This window comes from Furipterus horrens, unplaced genomic scaffold (assembly GCF_987537825.1).
Source record: "Furipterus horrens unplaced genomic scaffold, mFurHor1.1.pri manual_scaffold_13, whole genome shotgun sequence".
NCBI lineage: Eukaryota > Metazoa > Chordata > Mammalia > Chiroptera > Furipteridae > Furipterus > Furipterus horrens.
Genome location: NW_028327183.1, coordinates 21,195,152 through 21,215,089, shown reverse-complemented (window position 1 = coordinate 21,215,089; position 19,938 = coordinate 21,195,152). Strand labels below are relative to the sequence as shown.

General features: G+C 36.2%; 1 protein-coding gene across 1 annotated transcript in view; it reads right to left on the bottom strand.

Moving 5' to 3' along the window:
* The window catches only part of CNTNAP4 (contactin associated protein family member 4), a 236,289-nt gene that overhangs the window by 87,121 nt on the left and 129,230 nt on the right, over nucleotides 1–19,938 (bottom strand). Inside the window, exons 5-8 of the mRNA XM_090261235.1 lie at nucleotides 9,839–10,042; nucleotides 9,136–9,320; nucleotides 8,220–8,363; nucleotides 5,245–5,506 (exon numbers count right to left, since the gene is read on the bottom strand). Of these exons, the coding sequence (XP_090117361.1) occupies nucleotides 5,245–5,506; nucleotides 8,220–8,363; nucleotides 9,136–9,320; nucleotides 9,839–10,042 (795 nt within the window). The remainder of the gene's footprint in view (nucleotides 1–5,244; nucleotides 5,507–8,219; nucleotides 8,364–9,135; nucleotides 9,321–9,838; nucleotides 10,043–19,938) is intronic.

The following is a 19,938-nucleotide window of genomic DNA, read 5'->3' as shown; positions in this document are numbered from 1 at the left end:
CTCATTTAAATATGGAGAAAATGAGACTCCAGGAAGATAAACAAGTCACCCAATACCCCTGTTCCTCTGCCTGCAGGACCAGTGGTCTCTTTAGCTTTTTGCTCACGTTAAACAATTAACTGAGAAAGAGAAAGGCACCTGCCAACAGCTAGGAACTGGCTGCCACCCTCAGTGAGGCCTTGGCGGTGTGAGCAGGTGACCGGGAACCCAGAGCTGGGCCTCGGTTCCTCCTGTTGGACATAACCTCAGAATGTCAATATCAGACAAAGTCACTGTATGACTACAATAAAATGGGACCCCCAAAAATCTACTTTGTAATCTTGTCTAAGCACAGACAAAAGCAAGGTTACTGTGAAAGCCACAAAAATACCAAACTTCCTCTCCCGGATAATATGAATGACCACTGATTGAATTTTGTAGACATTTCATTCCTCTATCCTTGTAGATAAATTTTACAAAGATACCTACTCATGCAATCACCCTCACCTCCTGGCAACTTTTAACCTAGAGCAATTCTCTACTTCCTTGAACCCCCTCCCAAATCAGCTAGCACAATCCCAAACCCAATGGTTTCCCAGGGTATGTGTTCCTACTGCCATAAGCAATAAACCCAACTTGTCTGATTATAGGTGTGATACTGTGGTCTTTGGGTGAAAAGCACTGACAACTCCAAATGGAGTAACTGAAGAATGGAATAATAAATTGAAGTGAGTATTTTAGGTAGTCAGAGAATAGGATTACTTACTGGAAATCTCTCCCTCTTTCTCTCTCTCTCTTCCTTTCTCTCCTCCCCTCTTTTCCTCCTCTTCTCCTTTCCCTTCCCCTCTGCCTTCTTCTTTTCTTTCTTACCTCCTTCATATCACCTCCCTGCCCTCTCTCTCTCCCCCAACACCTCTCTCTCTTCCTCACCTTTTCAGGCCAAAACCATGTATGTGAATGCACAAAATACAGTGGGAAGCAAAAGATTTATAGCTGTTCTTCGTACATAATCTTCTGGTAGCACTCCTAAATTGCTATAGAAATATCGACAGCTTGGCCACCATCACTCTCTCAAAAGGCTATAATAGACACCCAGGGAGTATGGTGTATAAGGAAAAAGAAGCCTACTGTATAGGGTAGGTTCTTTGCAAAGGTGCGAAAGGCAATTACACCCAGGCCATTACTCAAGGAACAACTGACGTGTTTTGCCTGTTTCCAAATGTCTTCCAGTGCTGTGCAACAGCGCCAGCCATTCCTGTATCCAAAGGAAAAGGTCAACAGCAATACAGTCATTGGAGGGGATTTTAACTTCCCACTGTTGCCAACAGATAGATTTTTCAGACAAAAAATCAACAAGAAAACAACTACCTGAAACAACACACTAGATTAAATGGATTTAATTGACATTTATAGAACATTTCATGCCAAAGCAACAGAATATACATTCCTCTCAAGTAAACAGGGATCATTCTCAAAGATAGCCCACATGGTAGGACACAAACTAAGTCATAACAAATTCAAGAAAACTGAAATCATATTAAGCATTTTCTTGGATCACAATGGCCTGAAACTAGAAATCAACCTGAAGACAAAAACTCAAAAACATTCTAATACATGGAGGCTAAATCACGTGATATTAAATAATGACTGGGTTAACAGTAAGATCAAGAAAGAAATCAAAACATACCTGGAAACAGATGAAAACATACAACAACCCAAAACCTATGGGACACAGCAAAAGCAGTCCTGAAAGGGAAGTTCATGGCATTACAGGCCTAGCTAAAAAGGATAAAAGAATCTCAAATAAACAGCCTAACCCTACACCTGAAAGAACTAGAAAAACAAACAAAGCCCAGGGTGAGTAGAAGGAAGGAAATAATCAAGACTAGAGCAGAAATAAATGACGTAGAAACTAAAAAAGCAATTCAAAAGATTTATGAATCCAGGAGATGGTTCTTTCAAAAGAAAATTGATGAACCTTTAACCAGACTCATCAAGAAAAAAGAGAGAGGACTCAAATAAAGAAAATCAGGAATGAAAGAGGAGAAATAACAACTGATAGCACAGAAATACAAAGGATTATAAGAAATTACCATGAACAACTTATGCAAAAAATTAGACAACCTGGGTGAAATGAATGAATTTCTAGAAACATAAAATCTTCTAAAAATGAATCAGGAAGAAGCAGAAAACCTGAATAGGCTGATAACAACTAGTGAAATTGAAATAGTAAACAAAAAACTCCCAGCAAACAAAAGTCATGGACCAGATGGCTTCATAGGTGAATTTTACCAATCATTCAAGGAAGAAGTAATACCTACTCTTCTCAAACTATTCCAAAAAACTCAAGAAGAGGGAAGACTTCAAAACTCTTTTTACAAGGCCCCTACCATCCTAATTCCAAAACCAGGTAAAGACACAACAGAAAAAGAAAATTATAGACCAATATCCGTGATGAACATACATGCTGAAATCCTCAACCAAATATTAACAAGCCAGATCCAGAAATATATTAAAAGACTCTACACCATGATCAAGTGGGATTTATTCCAGGGATGCAAGGTTGGTACAATATTCTCAAATCAATGAATGTGATACATCACATAAACAAAATGAAAGACAAAAGTCACATGGTCTTATCAATAGATGTAGAAAAAGCATCTGATAAAATCCAGCACCCATTTATGATAAAAGCACTCAACAAAGTGGGAATAGAGGGAGCATACCTCAACAGAATAAAGGCCATATACAAAAAAAGTACTGCCAACATCATACTCAAGGGTCAAAAACTTAAAATGTTTTCCTTAAGACCAGGAACAAGACAAGGGTGTCTACTTTCACCATGCTTATTCAACATAGTACTGGAAGTCCTAGTTACAGTGATCAAACAAGAAGAAATGAAAGACATCCAAATTGGAAAGGAAGAAGTAACACTGTCATTATTCACAGACAACATGATATTCTACTTAGAAAACCCTATAGGCTCCACCTAAAAACTACTTGACCTAATAAATGAATTTAGCAAAGTAGCAAGATACAAAGTCAATATTCAGAAACTGATATCTATAAATGTGACAAAGACTGAAAATATTTTGTGTCATGGGAGACTTTTTAGTATTGTTGATGTGTTTTATGATTTGGACTAATATTATAGCTTTCATATTTCAAAAGTGATGTAGGCTGACAGCCTATTTTCAAAGAATTCCAAATGACAATTTGCAAAACTGTACATCAATTAAAAATGTAGTCTGAAAATTCAAACACTTGCACAATTCACTTATTACTGAACACAATTTAATTTTTATTCCAATGTATAAGATAAAACTTCTGAGTTTTTGAAGCATAAAAAAATTAGTAATTTATGTCTCCAGTAGCTGAGAAAAATCAAGTCATCCTTTTATAATGGAAAAATTTAGTGTGATGTGATTCTAACCCACCAAAAGTAACTGATTCTCTTTAAAGACTCATTATAATACATCCTGACAACTAATTTAATTATTGAAAATTGTACATGTGAAACATAGGTGGAAAGTCCTTCCATGCGAGAGAGAACAAACTAACCACTCACCCGACTGCCATTTAAATAGTCTACTTTCAAACACAACACTTAAACTAGCAAATTTATATTATACATTTTTATAATTTATAAAGATTAATATTTTTAAAGAAACTGGAAAAATAGAGGAGGGAGAGTTGGAAAGCAAAGGCCTAACTTGTGTTATCTGAAGTATAATAATTTTTATATTGGCCATCATATTCAGTCTCGGCTCATTATTAGCTCCGGAAACAATCTTAATGAGTCATATGATGTAACAGATTATACTATACATGGATTTAAACATCAATTTAGAGATTTTTAAGTCATTCGGAGTATTCTTTATAGACTTACACCTGCTAATTTATTAAATATACATGCCTGTAAAGTGTTTAGAAATGAACTAGCTTCATGGGGCTTACTACAGTAATATTGCTCTGACGCAGTCTTTAAAATGCTGAAAATTAGTCTATGAATAGAATCACTTCTGAACATGTCAAATAAATCACAATAAACTACATATTAATGACAGGCTTACATTTTTAGACCCTCATTTCAGGGACCCAACTAATTATTAATATAACAGTTATTTATTTCCTTTGTCGAGCCTGCAAATCTACCACATTTTGAGCATTACATTAAAAAGTCACAGCGTAGTACCTCTCAAAAATTATAATTAATATTGAACTTGCAGCTCCCACATTTAAACTGCAGTGATAGATGAACAACAAAATATAAATATAAAGATTACACATTTTTGTATCAGTTTGCATACTTGTCTTTCTCATATTTAGTTTCTGGCTATATTTTAATGTTTTCTCCTCTCCCAGTCATAGCCTATTAATTTTGGACATAGTTAATATAGAGGAGTAGTACAATGGCATCTTTAAATTGTTTTTAAAGATCATGTATTAAATTGATGTAGCAATTTACCCCAATGTGACCTCCAGTTGCTTGGCTTAAATGTTATTCCATATATATGAAAATGTGATGGAGATCCCTTGTCAAAAACCATATAATTTTAATGAAGAGACAAAAATATCCTTCACCCAAAGCACTGACCTAAATTAGACATTAATTTTTCAGACACTCATATAGTCTCCTTAATTATATTACTTCGAATCATTAAAATGATACTGTATTGCCTAGAAGTAGAGAGAATTCCTTTTGGTGCTCAAATGAGGAACTTTGCACAAATCTTTTCATCCTCTCTGTACAGAATACATCAGCAAGTGAAGTTACTTTGACTTAGTATTTGGGTTTTACAACATTAATGCAGAGACATACATATAGATCCAGGAAAGACTGTCCTATTTCTCTCACAGACCAGGGAAGACTACCAGCTGTGTTAGACACAGCCTAGTTTTCCACTGAAGACACCCAGTCAACTTCTGGGTCCATTTTAATGTCTTTCACTTTTTTCGCCCAAACACATTTCCTCAGCATATGTTGATTTATCTGGAATGGGCAACAGGGTCACAGAAGGAAACTTCCATCCCCTCATACATATCATTTGGGTTAATAAGAACTGCTAGTGTGGAGCCATATTTAAAAGGAAATTAAAATCAAGTTCCTCTGAGGAAGAGTACTGATAATCTTATTAACTCAAGTATTCATTTATTAAACAAATATTAATTTTGGGCTCTGCATAAAATTTTATGGAGAAGGGACGGAGGGATAATGAAATCTTTCAAAAGTATGTGCCTTCCCCACGGGAATGCACTTATTACCTGCAGTGATGTCACTGGATAATTTTCCTGGATGGTAGAGATTCAGCTTAAGTTTTCCATCACTGAGAAAAAGAAGGAGACCCTCTGAAACCAGTGGAAGTTCACGGAATAGCAGAAGCCCTGCAGTATTCCAGGTTCGAAACTGAAAAGCAGCAGAAACCTCTTCCTCGCCGGAAGGGCCTGGCAGCGCTAAGTAACTCCTGGGGCTGAGAAAAGTCACAGGCACAGACTGTGGTTGTGAACAAGAAAACGACACATTTCCCTGAGAATAAAGTCAAAAGAAAAAAGCTTTAAGAATGAGTCACATCACATTAGCAATAGAAATTGAAATATTCACAAAGAGTATTGATCAATCTCAAATTATCTTTGATTTAAAACAACAAATGACTATCACCATGAAAACTCAACCTCTTTCCATACAGCTTTAAAGGTTATTCAAATCCAGTGATTATGATCAGGCAACTCTTTCTCTTCCCATCTCCAGACTTCCACAAAGACATCTAACTCAATGTAACTGAATCCAATAGAAGTTCATTTAAGCCAACTTCTTGATTTCTGTCTTTTGCTTGGCTTTCCCTTTTCATTCATTTCATCTCTATACTGCCTTTGGCTTCTAATCTATCCCATAAGGTAAGCAATATTAATGAGCTATTGTTCTTCCTTCCATATTTTATCATATTTTTCTCGTTCCCATTAAAACATATGTATATAGTTTTAATTATATGCTCAATTATCTGTACATGCACACACTTAAATGTATGCCGATGAATACATATACCTACACACTGGACATTATTTGGTTTACAAAAATAGGAGCCATCTACTGTACCACGACTTTGTCACTAGACTATACCTTGCGGAAATCCTTTTGAGTTCTCTGACATAAGGCTAATTCCTTCTTTTTACTGATTGCATAAAATTCAATCATGTGAATGTTCCAAGTTTTACTGAATTGTTTTCCTGTAAATGTGCATGCGCTTCGTCTCCAGGCTTTGCCTCGCCCAACAATGCTGTCAGAAATAACCGTGAAGAAGGTTCGAAATACGGAACTACAGGTACCTATGTTTTAATAAGTACCTCCAGCTTCTTTTTCTAAAAGAAAAAGTTAAAAGCTCCACACTTCACCAGTAATAAGTGAAGATATCCTTTTCCCCACATTCATGGCAGGAACAGATATTGCAGACCTTCGGAATTTGTACAAATCCAATGACAACAGTGCCAAAGTAACGTATCATTCTTGTTTCCCTTTCATTTACCTAAGAGCGGATCTGAGCGTTTTTCATGAACTCGCTGACCTTTCAGACTTGCTCTCCTCAGAATGGTAGGAGATCCCCTGCCTATTTTGCTTTTTTCTTTACTTCTGTAGATTTTATATTGGACACTACAATGTACAATGTACTACTTACATTCCCTTTTTAACTGTTTTTGTCTTTTTCTTATTATTATGCCTCTGTCATTGGATTCATATGTATTATTTTCCATTTAATGGTTTTAAAATAGATCTTCAAGATACATTAGATTATATAAATTTTTATTAAAAGTCTATGAAAAATTATTTTGCTATTAGAGTAAAAAATATACATATTTAAGGATTTTTAACGACTTTATTTAGAAAGATTGGAGCATATTCCTTAACATGCTTCAGAAATGATGATAAATATTTTTATTTTTCCTGAAAATAATCTTTAATAAACTTCCCAAATACAGATTTGAAAAGTCAATAAAATCAACTTTATTTAGAAGGCTCCACATTGGAATTAAACCATCCGGTCTTGGTTAAACAAAGTTTTTGGTTATATTCTGATGCTGTTTAAGAGTGAATTTGCTTTCATTGTGGGTATCTGGTCCCAGTGAATGAAATAATGAAAGGTGAAAAGGACACTACACTAACTTGTAATGCAAAGGCAATTATAAAATGAACAGACCTAGAAAACACGAAAACATTTACCAGCTGCAGCTCGGTCTCGTGCTTCATTTTGACAGCTGTCCGCTACCCTGCAAGCAGCCAACTCTCTTGCCAATGAAAAATGGGCGTTAGCTGGATGAGCAGTTTCTAAAAACTCATGTTGCCAGAGACACACACACACACACACACACATACACACCTACCTATAATATTTTATTTTCCTTTTAAATCACTTTCTGAATTAAAAAAATAACTTTTAAAGTTTTGTTGGATGTTATACTCATGTAAGTACTATCAATTCACACAGAGAATTAGGAATAAAGTATTTTGTAAACAATAAATATTCCTATGATGTGCTTTGGGATTTGCACATACAACATGAGCTTAATTTTACATTATTAAATTTTAAACAATTAAAGAAACATATTCGAATGGATACGTGTGTACACTTCTTGACTACCAAGCTGGTTAAATTGAAAACCACATTATCAGACTCCCCTTGCCTGGCTCTGGTTAAAAGTCAGCCAAAAGGGGAGCTCATGTGATATTTGAGTTAGAAGTGAAACGCTGGCCATTCTCCTCCCAGCTCTTGTGTGAGTGACCGGGCACAGTGAAGGGTGACCCCAGCGGCTGGTGCCAGCTCACCCCAGCTCTCCGTCACGACCCTGCTTCCTGACATCTGGCCTCCACCTTCCAGCTCCTCTGACAGTTAAGCTCCAGTCCTAAAACAGATCCCTTGTTCATAACACTCGTAGTGGCGCTGCTTTCCCAACTGAATCCTGATCGATAAATAGTTACCTTTAAATTCTGCTGCATTTCCACAGAATTAAACTAGAATGCCGCCTGATCACCACTGCTATCGGGACAGATTGGCAGATGCAGTGTCGTTAACAGCCTATTAGTTTCTTTCATTTGTTACGAATGACCACGGCAAAATACAAGTTTCCATGGATGTTATCTGATTTCAAGAACGTGGGATGCTCACTTGGAGAGTTTGTCAGGGAATATCCTAATAAGGAAATTACAGAGGGAAAGAAAACAGTCTTCCTTCAAATGAAGACTCTCTTACCATAGCGATGACCTGTGGCTTTTGTCGCTTGGCCAAATCAATGATATCCACTCCATTATAATAGAGATTTTCTAAACACCCATTAAAATTCTTATGCGGGAATGACAGTGATTTCCCAGGTGCTGAAATCCCTCCAAAGCTGATCTTAGAAAGAAAAATGGCATCAATAATATTGTTTAGTGATTTTCTGATAATCTGCTTAAATAATTATGATTAGCAACTATAGCTGTAATCATCACATAGATCAGTTTTCACCCTACACTGCCATACTGTTAATTTCAAATGGAGATATTCTTAAAAATTAAGATACAGATTTTAAAACAAATTCATACAAATTTATATGCATTTGGTTTTCATTTCCATTAGAGTTTAATAAGTCTTACAAGTTGCTAATCACACCTAGATTTGATATTTATTGGTTGATGAATAAAAACATTTTTTCTTTTCATGGTAAACTTTGATATGTTTAATAATGTAACATCACAATTGTATTTTATACATTTCTAGCACACACTGATATTTATTCGTTTGCATTGATTGTTAATGAATTAATCTATTCTTTGCTATATCCTCTCAATAAATCTGCACCGTTAAAGGGTGCCCTATAACAAAAACATCATGCAACACAATTTATATTCACTTGTGGTAATGAGATCTCTTCTTGGAGATTTTTTACATGTGACGCTCTGTGTTTACATATTTCAGGTAAAAAAATAAATTAACATTGTAAGAAAAATTAAGCCTCAGGAGAATATGCCCAAATCTGCTACTGTGAGTCACGTCATGCAGGAGAAACACTTCACCAGGACTGTAATTCACTCTGAAAGTGAGGTCCTCGATAATGTTATTATCTTTTGCTGGGGGAAACCCCATATACATCACAAAACCTGAATCAGCGGAAACATAACCATCACACCTCATAATCGAGCTCCAGGTAACTGAATGCTCCCTGGGCGTGGAAGCGATGCCTGTGCTCATCCACGGTGAAGTTGACTTGTCTGCCCGAGAGCTGGATGAGCACCGAGTGCCAGTGCTCATCATCCAGCAGGCTGCCCAGGGTGAGATTGATCAGGGTGTGAGGAGAGGGAAGTTTGGTGTCACCTTAGAAGAGAAAAAAGAATAGCACCATTATTCCCAGTCTAACAAAAAGTTTTCCTTTTGTGAGCCAGTATCTTTCATAATCATTACAATCACCTTCCATGCATTCTATTCCAAACACTAGTATAGATTTACCTGGTTTGAATATAATATCCTCTCAACCTCGCTGTAATTTCTTCCACTGTTAATTTTTTATTAATATTACTCATCACATGCTCATTTTCAATATAAATTTTATCTTTGCTACAACCTCATTATTTTTATTACCTTCATATTTTTCAATGACCCATCTCCTTCATTACCTTACGAACCAGCTATGGAGGTCTACTGGCACTATGTAAAAACAACAATTTGCAAAATATGAACCATTTTAAATGAAAGTACAACATCGGTGTGCATATATTATATATATGCCCTGAATCTGAAAATGAAGCACTTTGTGTATAAGGTATAAGTGCATAAAGTTACTGAAGTGATTTCTAAATGACCATATTTTCAAGCATTTCACCAAATAGTTTTACCTGAATCAATAAGTAAAAACAGTTTTCCTCTTTTTAATTCCAGTGTGATGTGATCTCCATTTTGCCCTTCCCTGTGGAGTAGAATCCCATCACTCTGCATGGTTTTAAATTTCAAAGAAATAATATCCTTTATTGGGTTCAGGGATTTTTGATCAAATCTGTAGAGGAGATAACTTCTTCCATCAAGATCAATTACCTCTGATCCTAGAGGCAAAAATATTAAAAGTTGTTCTAGAATAAATATGCTTTTCATTTAGCATTTGAATATCTAGATATAAAGAAAGCATCATACATACATACATATGTATATAGTTTAGCTCTGAGCCGGTCATAATAAAGGAAAATAAGAACACCACATGTCTAATTCCCTCATGATACCTGGTATTAATTCCATTTTAGTCTTTACTAACCTTTTAACAAAATTCATTTAAAAATGTAGTTCTAATTTTCTCTTATATTATTAAAGGTTGTTCTTTTTCATGCCATAAAAAAAAGAAATCCAGAAAAATTGTTATAATCAATATCCATAAAATCACTTTAAATACTCTACAATCACTATTTTTAATGGTGTTCTTCAAATGTTGAAGTTAAATAATTTTTTTAGCTCTTGAAAAAGTGGTTTCAATATCTCAAGATTCTTTCATACATGCCATATATAAAGGAGTTCCACATACAAACACACATACATCAGACTCATCAAATGCCACTTCAAATAAATATGAAACTGACCTTTGTGCTTTGTTTTATTATTTTTTGTGGTTAAGTAATAGTATTTAAGAGCAATGCTATTGTCTTCCCAAGGGCATCGTTGAAAAGACATTCACTTAATGATATTATAAGGGCTGTTCTATTGCATTTGTGTCATAACTGTGACATTGACATGTTTTTTCAGCTTTCTGACAATGTCTTATCTACTCATTGTCAAGATCACTTTTATTCAGCTCATCTGAAAAAAGATGTCATGTTATACCAGTAGCATAACAGTTCATCTGTCAAAATCAGCTGCACCCTGAACAAGAAACACAAAAAAGAATTGATAATAAAAAGCCTAGCAGCGTTTTCTACATTTCACAAAGATTTTTTTAAAGACAATTACCCTTGAGAACACATTTATGCAATAAATGAAGAGGTTAAAAAAAAACAATTAAATATAAAGCTATTTTTCAACTTGTTAGTTGACTTCTCCCAGTCAAAGAAATGATATTACAGTTTACTTGTCTTGTTTCCTTTGGAAAAAAATACTAGAATTACTTATATATACAAATATACATTTCATTCAGATTATCCATAATATTTAATGTGAATCATTTGTATTCCTCACCCCCAAATTTTTCAACTACTTTATACACCTATCTTTTGAAATTTCAGAGGCTTGATTTTTCCACATCTTGCTAATGTGCTTATAAAGAATTCACCAAGTGCACATGAATAAACATTGCGTTCTGTGGAAAGAATAATGTTAACCAAATAGTTACTCCTTGTTATAAAGCTGAATAAATGTGCATGGTAAAAACATAATGCTATGTCAAATACAAATAATGTGTCCTATGATTATTAGATTATAATAAATTAAGAAGGATTCAAGTAAGACAGACTTTAAATGTAGACACATTTGGAGCAATGCAGTTATCTCTGAGTCAATGTATTGCTTAAAAGCAACCATCATAATAATGATTTTATTTTAGATAAAGTCTATTTTTTGAATTAGCTACCAAGAGAATTTTTTTTCCAGGAAAGGTTTAGTCTGTGTTGGTTTAGCCTATTGTTTCTTTTCTTTTTATTTTTTTTATCCTCTTCGCTATTGTTACTATTACACTATGGTGATCTGTACCAACCTTTCATGGCACCTAAAGCTTTTGTGAATATTCCCATCAGTAAAATGGAATAATAAAAACCATATCAGACAATTGATGTCTAAAGCAGTGGTTTATTGTTTCGTGTCTTAAACTGAAGCCACTTGCCATTTTCTCTCACTCTTACCTATTTTCTTCTTTCTTCACAGGTATAACACTAAGCTGATGTATTCATTCAACAAATATCTATTTAGTTCATCATATTTGAGGCACTCTGATGGATGCTTAGATAAAAAGAGGGATCAACACAAACATGGCCCATCCCTTATGGGACCTATGTTCAGTGAAGATGGACAATAATTACCAAATAAACAAATGAGGTCATAAATGATTACAGACTAGAACAGGCATTCTGACCAAGGTTAAAAGAAGACTGGGCTCACTTTAATCAAGGCAGTTGGGGAAACTCAGTTATCAGGTCTAGAAACCTAGCACTAAAGCAGGTCATAATCAATAATTTCCTGTTCTCCATGGTTTTTATGTCCAATTCTTATCCTCATAAATGAGAATTATTTTTAGAACATTTCTTTCTAAGAGGCCTGGACATTCTCCCAACACATTCTCTCCCTCACTGTTGTGAAAGGAAGCTCTGAGGATTGCTGGGAACTACAGGGACACTCAGTACTTTAGCTCTCAGAAGGAGGAAGTAGGGTGAGGGGGGGTGGCCTTGAAAAAATGGGCCTGAAAGCCAAGAAGTAGCGAAATAGGGGTATCAACAAACTGGCTTCAATAACATCACAGATTCACATGCACATGAACAACACCACCCTTCAGGGGAAAAAAAAGGTAAACATAACTCAGAAATTGAGTACCTTGTCCATACAGGATTACATACATGCAACACATCAAGGCTGGTCCGGAAAAAGTCCAGCCATTGTTAATATAATGACAATAGTTTGCACAACATCGATGTAACCTGGCAGCTAAGGAGAGTGGACTGGAATGCACATGCGTGAACAATGATGACTTCACTGTACTAGTCAGTGGGGGCGGTAGACACAATTGAGTGAGCATGTGTACTGTGTGGCCATTGCATTCAAAATGACTGAGCGAGCAGAGCAATGAATGTGCATCAAATTTTGTGTTAAGCTTGAACAGTCCTCCATGGAAACTATTTGGATGATTTAGAAGGTGGCAGCTATAAGCAACCAGAGATTGGCAGTTTCATCACAACAATGCACCCATTCATGCATCACATGTTGTGTAGAGCATTTTGGCAAAACATCAAATCACCCAGGTAACTCAGCCCCCCTACAGCCCAGATTGGACGCCCTGTGACTTCTGGCTTTTCCCAAAACTAAAATCACCTTTGAAAGAGAAGAGATTTCAGAGCATTGATGAGATTCAGGAAAATATGATGGAGCATCTGATTGTGATTGGGAGAACTGTGTGAGGTCCCAAGGTGCCTACTTTGAAGGGGACTGAGGTGTCATTGTCCTATGTATAATGTTTCTTGTATCTTGTTTTTTCTTCAATCAATGTCTCTATTTTTCATAGTACATGGCTGGATACCTTCTGGACAGACCTCGTGTGTGTCCACACACAAGGATTCTTATAAAAGAAAAATATCCAGATGATTCTTAACAGTACTACTTTTGATAAAATGGCTCTAATATAAGTCACTGTTATGTCAAAGGCATACAACTTCAGACAATAATCATAAAACACTAAGTTATGACACATAAATTCAAGGATATACAAATCTGAAACTATCTGAAAGAAAATCTTTTGAGAGAGAGAATTTGAAATCAGTGTATCATCATCAGCATCTAACACTCCAAGGATGTTGGTGGGAGAGGCAGATATAGAGTCTCTCTTGAAAGTGTTCTTACCACTGTTAAGAAAAATTAAAGAAACTGGAAAATAAATCAAAGGCAGAACGTCACATCCTTAAATGTCATAATGAACATTTTCTAAGAGGGCCCTGCCTAAATATTATTTAATTCTAAAATTAATAAATGTCTGATTTTACTGTTTATTACTGATTAGGAGCACAATCTGTTAAGTAACATGTTAATTTACTACAGATATTTTTCCCAGTAGAGATTCAAATGACTTCTGTCTCATAGAAAATACATCCCAAAAGGTTTTGGTTTTTTATTGCCTTGATGAACATTAACCATTTGTGTGCCTAACCTAGTACCAGTAACCCACCATTCTTTCTGGGATTACTCCATGCACTAGTCTTGTGAATTTTCTTTGGGCCAGCTTTATCATCCTTCTGATTCCTTCATTAATGAATCAAATACACCTTTGATAAGTATTTATTCTATACTTGCATGAGAGTCATGTTTTTACACTTTTGATAATGTTACTTTTAATGCTACTAACTTAAAAAGTACACTTGACGTCCCCATCATTGGGGAAGAAACATTTCAAGTCTTAGCCATCACTGGTAACAGTGAATTTATTTTCACTATTCCGCTAAGATTTTGAGGTTTTGAACTCTTAATAGAGCACTGACCATGTAAAATATTCTCGCAAAAGAAAAAGCTCTGATGAGTTTTAACAATATTTCTTTACATTAAATCTAACCTATAGGACATCTGAGTATATACCATTAATAAAGTTAATTCAACTCAATAATTATTTACTTAGATAGAAACACTATATTAAGTATCCAAAATAATCTTATATTTAAATTAATAGTCAATAATACAAAAGTGTTTGTCAAACACTTTTGGGAAAAGAATCTTTTGTACATAGTTTAATTGTATAAATAGGTAAAGTAGAAGTATTAGAAAACTGACTTGTAGGAAAATATGGAAATCAGACGTGAACAAAATTTGTATAACAGTAAAAGACCTATAGTCCAAAGATGTAGGAGGAGACATGTTACCTAATTAAAAGAAAAATTATTTTTCTAATGGCAAATTTGCTCATTAGTATGCTTAATAACTGAGGTTGTATTTTTAATGGCTGGATTATGGTCCATATTAATAACACAGCCCTGTCACACCCGGGCTCACCATGTGGAGGGCATGACCTCTAATTTTCCAGTAACAAGCTGCAAATTATTCTGCCACAGTCACATCTCTTTTTCAGACTCTGATCCTTTCACCTCTCTCATAGGACCTCTGTGATGGCACTGGGTCCACATGGATCATCCAGGATCATCTCCCCATATCAAAATCCTTACTTTAATCACATCTGCAATGTGCCCGTGACATATAATGTAACATATCCACAGGTGATAGGGCATTATTTTCTCACCTCTTTGCCCGTTTTCTCATCTGTAACATGGAAATGGCCATAGTATACTCTTCATAGGATTGCTGAATGAATGTAGAGCAGCATAAATTTTGGAAGAGTTGCTGGCACATAATTAGAATTCAATGAATGTTAGCTACCACTAATGATAATGCTATTATTTATTATTAGAATATGGGGCAAGGAAAGAGGTACTGAAAAGAATAGTTTAATAAACACATTGGGTGTACTTACTTTTTAAAAGTGACCTCTTTAAAAAATAATGAGTTTCTGAAGTGCACAAGTAATGCTCAATTATCAATGTCACTGCCAGGTTGTACAGCAAGAATGATTTTGAACCATCTGCAGGTTCTGTGGCTTTTTCTCTGCCTGTCAGCGAATGCCTGAGCTGACTCACCATGGCAATTGTCGGTGACCTGAATCCTCCTCAGTGAATACCTCCATCTCAAATCTTCTCATTTATAGCAGGAATCAAGGAAAGAAGAAACTCACAAAGATCATGGGGCCCCACTCTCATATCAAATTCTCCCTGTGACCCAAGGAAAAAGGCACAGTCTGCTTTACTTGCCTGATTCAGAAATACAATCATGTGTGGAATGCAGGGTTTTCCAATAGAAAATAGTCAAATTTCAGGGAGTTGTGTCAGAAGGGGTATTGCTGATGTGCATTCTGTGCTTCTGCCTGCAGCACGTATGTATAGAGAGGTCTCTGTGAACCCAGGGGAAAATATAGCAATGCATAAAAACAAAGCACTTGTTCTTCCCATGAGGAGCTGTGCTTCTGCAGCAGCAGTGGGTCCCAAGTGATTCCTAACACGTACAGGAGGAGCTGATCACTCAGCCTCAGAGAAGAACGTCATCTAAATTGCAGAAAGGCTTTACCTCCATGAGCAGCACGTTTCCCAACTCTGCATATTTCACATCTTCCGCTCCTCACCCCGGCATCCTACCTCTGCTCCAGAAGTTTGAAGCTTCTCAAATGATGAGTTTATCATTTGAAAAAACAATGCTTTCCCCACCCTCCAAGTGAATTACTAAGAAAGTCATATCGAAGAGCATGGTTTCTTAAATTGAGGTCCATGGTCCCACGGTGTTAGAATCAACCGAGGAGAATCTCTTTGGGGGGTCTCCAAAAACATTCAACATCCTGGGCTCTGCCTGAGCCATACCCAGGCATACAGGTTCCTGGGTGACCCTGGGGCAGATGACAGCATGACCGTTATCTGACAAGAAGAACAAGAGGGTGACAGAAACCTATTCTCTGAAAATGAACAAGCTCGTTGCATACTGAACTGTACCATGGAAAAGAAATATGTTTTCTTTACTATACTGTAAGCAATACTTGCAGAAAATTGTGGAGGTGGTAGTGACTTGTCCCTGAAAGATGCTTCAGAGAGAAATTGATTCTGTGAATTAAACTATGAATCATCACATTACTGATGAGGTCAGTTGACTAACACACTTAAAAGGAAAAAAAGGAATAGAAAATGAGTAATCCAGAAAACAAATTCTTGAATAATAGACAATTGACTTTATTAGAAGGTCATGAAAGACAGAAAAAAACACGAGGGTCTTCTATTAATTCTTCAGAAATCACCTCAAAAACAGAAATGGAAAAAGAGTGCTACCGTTGCAGAGAGCTATGAACCAAACTCTTCTTGCTTAAAGATGAAATCAGCCTTAAACACTGACCATACCATTTATTTGAAAATTACTACCTATGAGTTACTGAACAGAGGTCCAATTTTGACTTCTAAGAAACATAAATCAGACTAAGTCACCGTTAAACTATTATACAGTGAAATAATAAAGCAACAGCATGATGTATAGGCACTTGAGATCTGCATTACTGAACCGGGTTTTAAAGAGATGGAGGAAAGAAACCAAGCACTGGAGAAATCGACAGGAAATAGGTTGTACTATTTTTGCATAGTAGCATTAAAAAACACAGAATGATTTAAGGGACTCTTAAGTTTAAGACAACTAAAATTAATTCAATAAAAAGGAAGAAGACACAGGACCAAATGCTGCATATAACCACAGGGAAAAGGTGACTTTACTATCGTGGCTGTAAATAGCCCAAGTTCAGGTCAGTGACAACACTCCAGGAGGTCACAGGTACAAACATGATCACTGCCCCTTAAACATCAGTCGAAATTAGCCTTTTAAATAGATTTGACATTGGTAACGTCTACTGTGCCAAGGACAATAGAGTGTGTCACTGGAGGATGCAAGTTGTATTTCTGTTTCTTATAATTTTTATAATAAATATTACAGAAGTTGCGTGCTTAGTCTCAATTTCCTTATGGAATATGCGGAGAATAATTCCAACCTCTCATACCACACACACATACATATACATACACACACACACACACACACACACACACAGCTGTGGGTATCATAAGGAAGTATCAAAAGGCCTTAACAATTATTAAGATTTGTATTATCATTTAACAATAACAAGCATTTGAAATCTCATATGTTCACCTCAGAGGTATTTCTCCTTTAATCAATTGCTACTGTATAATAAATTTGTGATTTTTATATATTTATTAATTTTATGGCTTATGTTGTGGCTAATCAGATGTTCTTAACTCATCCATTTAACAAATAGTACTATACCATGTCCTACAGTAGGAGCTGGTGTTGCAAGAGCGCACGCATTCTATCTTCATGGATCCTCCAGTCTGAAGGGAAAGAACACCAGGCAGTTCATCCCCTGCACGTAGATATATAATTACAAGTTTTAAGTGGAGCATGAAGGAAAAGGACAGGGTTGTACGAGAGGTTTGAACAGAGAGATCTAAATTAGGTTGCTGATTAGGGATGACATCTGAGGAAGTGCTATTTAAGCTGAGTAGATGACCGCCTGGGCAAATGTCTAGGGTCAGGAAAGGAGGGCAGGTGGGAAGAGGGAGAAGGTGTGGAGAGCCGACAGGGTGGGAGAGACTGGGGAGGGGGGGCTAGTTCTGGCAGGCAGAGAATGGAAGGGGCCCTCAGGGAGTTAAATTGTTGGCATATCACCCTGACCTAGTGAAAAGGTGGCTCCAAGCTTTGCTGGGAGAGGCCTTTTTTGGTTCATCCTTTGCCCTAGGGCACAACACCTGGCCTTCAAGTGTGGTCTTTACTCCTAAGGCAATGCTTTTCTGGTTTTTTTCAGTTAAAGGCCCAAGGAATTTAACAAGTTCCTCTACAGTGGCAGCAGTTAAGTTCCAGAAGTGGTCTTTCCAGCACTACAAAGATGCTGAGATCTTTAGGACTTTAATCCCCCACTTCCTGCTCTCCTTGGGTTCTTGGGGTCTCATCTGGGGCATATGCAATTCAGGAACCGGCCAAGGATTTAAGGGAACTTTGTATGCAGTTGAGTCTCTCCCGCTCTGACTCCCTCCTTTTTGTATTCCAGTCTCAATTTCTAGGCACTCTGGCAACCTTGAATTCTGACCTCTGTCTCCTCAGCCTAGTAAAAGCATTATGATGTCCTGCAAACTGGAATGTGTTTTTAGGACAAAGTCAGTTAAATGTGTATCTCCTGGAGTTTGCTTTCCTTATTTCAAAAATCAAGTCTTCTCAAGTTTTTGCTGGTTTTAAGTAGAATTTCAAAGCCCCAAAGCAGTTTTTAAAATATGTATTTTATTCAGGAATTATAATCACTATTGGCAGCAAGATAGTCCAATAACAGCTACTCTGCTACGACTGGTACTAAAAAGCAAATTGTCCTTTTATGAACTTTTCTAATCATTGACTTGGTCTATTAATATTTAAGCTTATAAAGTGGGCTTATACTAATTCTATTATCCATTCTTTATTTATTACCTGGAATATATCTTAACAGAGAAATTCCCTCTAGTCTCCTACGTGGTTACATTGATGTATAGATTAGATGGGAAAAGCAGAATAAATGTTGATGTTTTCCTTTCATTTATTAGTTTTCAAAATAATGAGCTGGCTCCTTAATATCTCTCAGAAGTGACCAATGAGATCTTCTTAGTATTATGATGAACCCACTCACTTAAATATTTTGAATATGTTTCAGAACTGCAGGTACTATCCTTATTAATGCTAAAATATTTCCATCTTTGGTCAGTGGGAGCCTCCTCAGTTGGCTCTTTTGACATAATTCTGATGGGTTTTTTATAGCTTCCTTATTTCCTGGTATTATAATAGTTAACCTTATTTTAATTTTAACATAACTTCACTCATCATTAAATTAAAATCTTCAGTCTATAAACTTTGCAAAAATGAGAATTTACCCTCTTGATTTTAGGCTGACCAGAATCTATCTTTGTCGTAAATTTTGACATAAAATGGAATTGCTCAGCTACAGTATTAGCTGATAAACAGTCTGAGAGCAAGGACTATATTTAATTCACGTGGGTCAAGATTTTGGCAATTAACTTGTGGAAGTAGCTTAAAGAACAGGTATTGAATTCAATTATAACTGTTCATTACAGTGAATCTAACAAATTCATTCTTTTCATTTTTTCCCCAAACCAAATATGTGGTATGAGAGATTAGCATCCTGAAAAGACAAGACAGTTACCTAGCCCTACCAGGGTTTTTCTCAGGAGAATATTTGTACCTCTCATGTCAGTTTCTCATATTTCTTATTAACATGCTGTCTAAACTGAAATCTAACTGATGTAAGTAGTCCCAACTTTCAATATTTTCACATTTTTAAATGCATATTTTTACTTTAAAAAGGTGAATACAAGTTTTGCAATTACTGACTTGTGCCATTTATTAAATAGGACCCATGATTTTTCTCTTAAAATCTGCATTGAAGCAATATACACAATTTAACACCTCTATCCATTTCTTCTCTTCCAATCTTCTCACTCAGTTCTCCCTGTGTTCTGCGCCTGAGCTTGACCAGGCTGAATACACCACTCAGGTGATGGGAAAACCCTTCCTGAGGCTCCCCTTGCCCCCTCCTTTCAGTCCTCCATTAGCACAGAAGACTAACAACAAAAAAGGACCATCCAACTACCCTAGAGTGTAAGGTGAGCGCGATGGGACTGGGAGCAGGCCGGCTGAT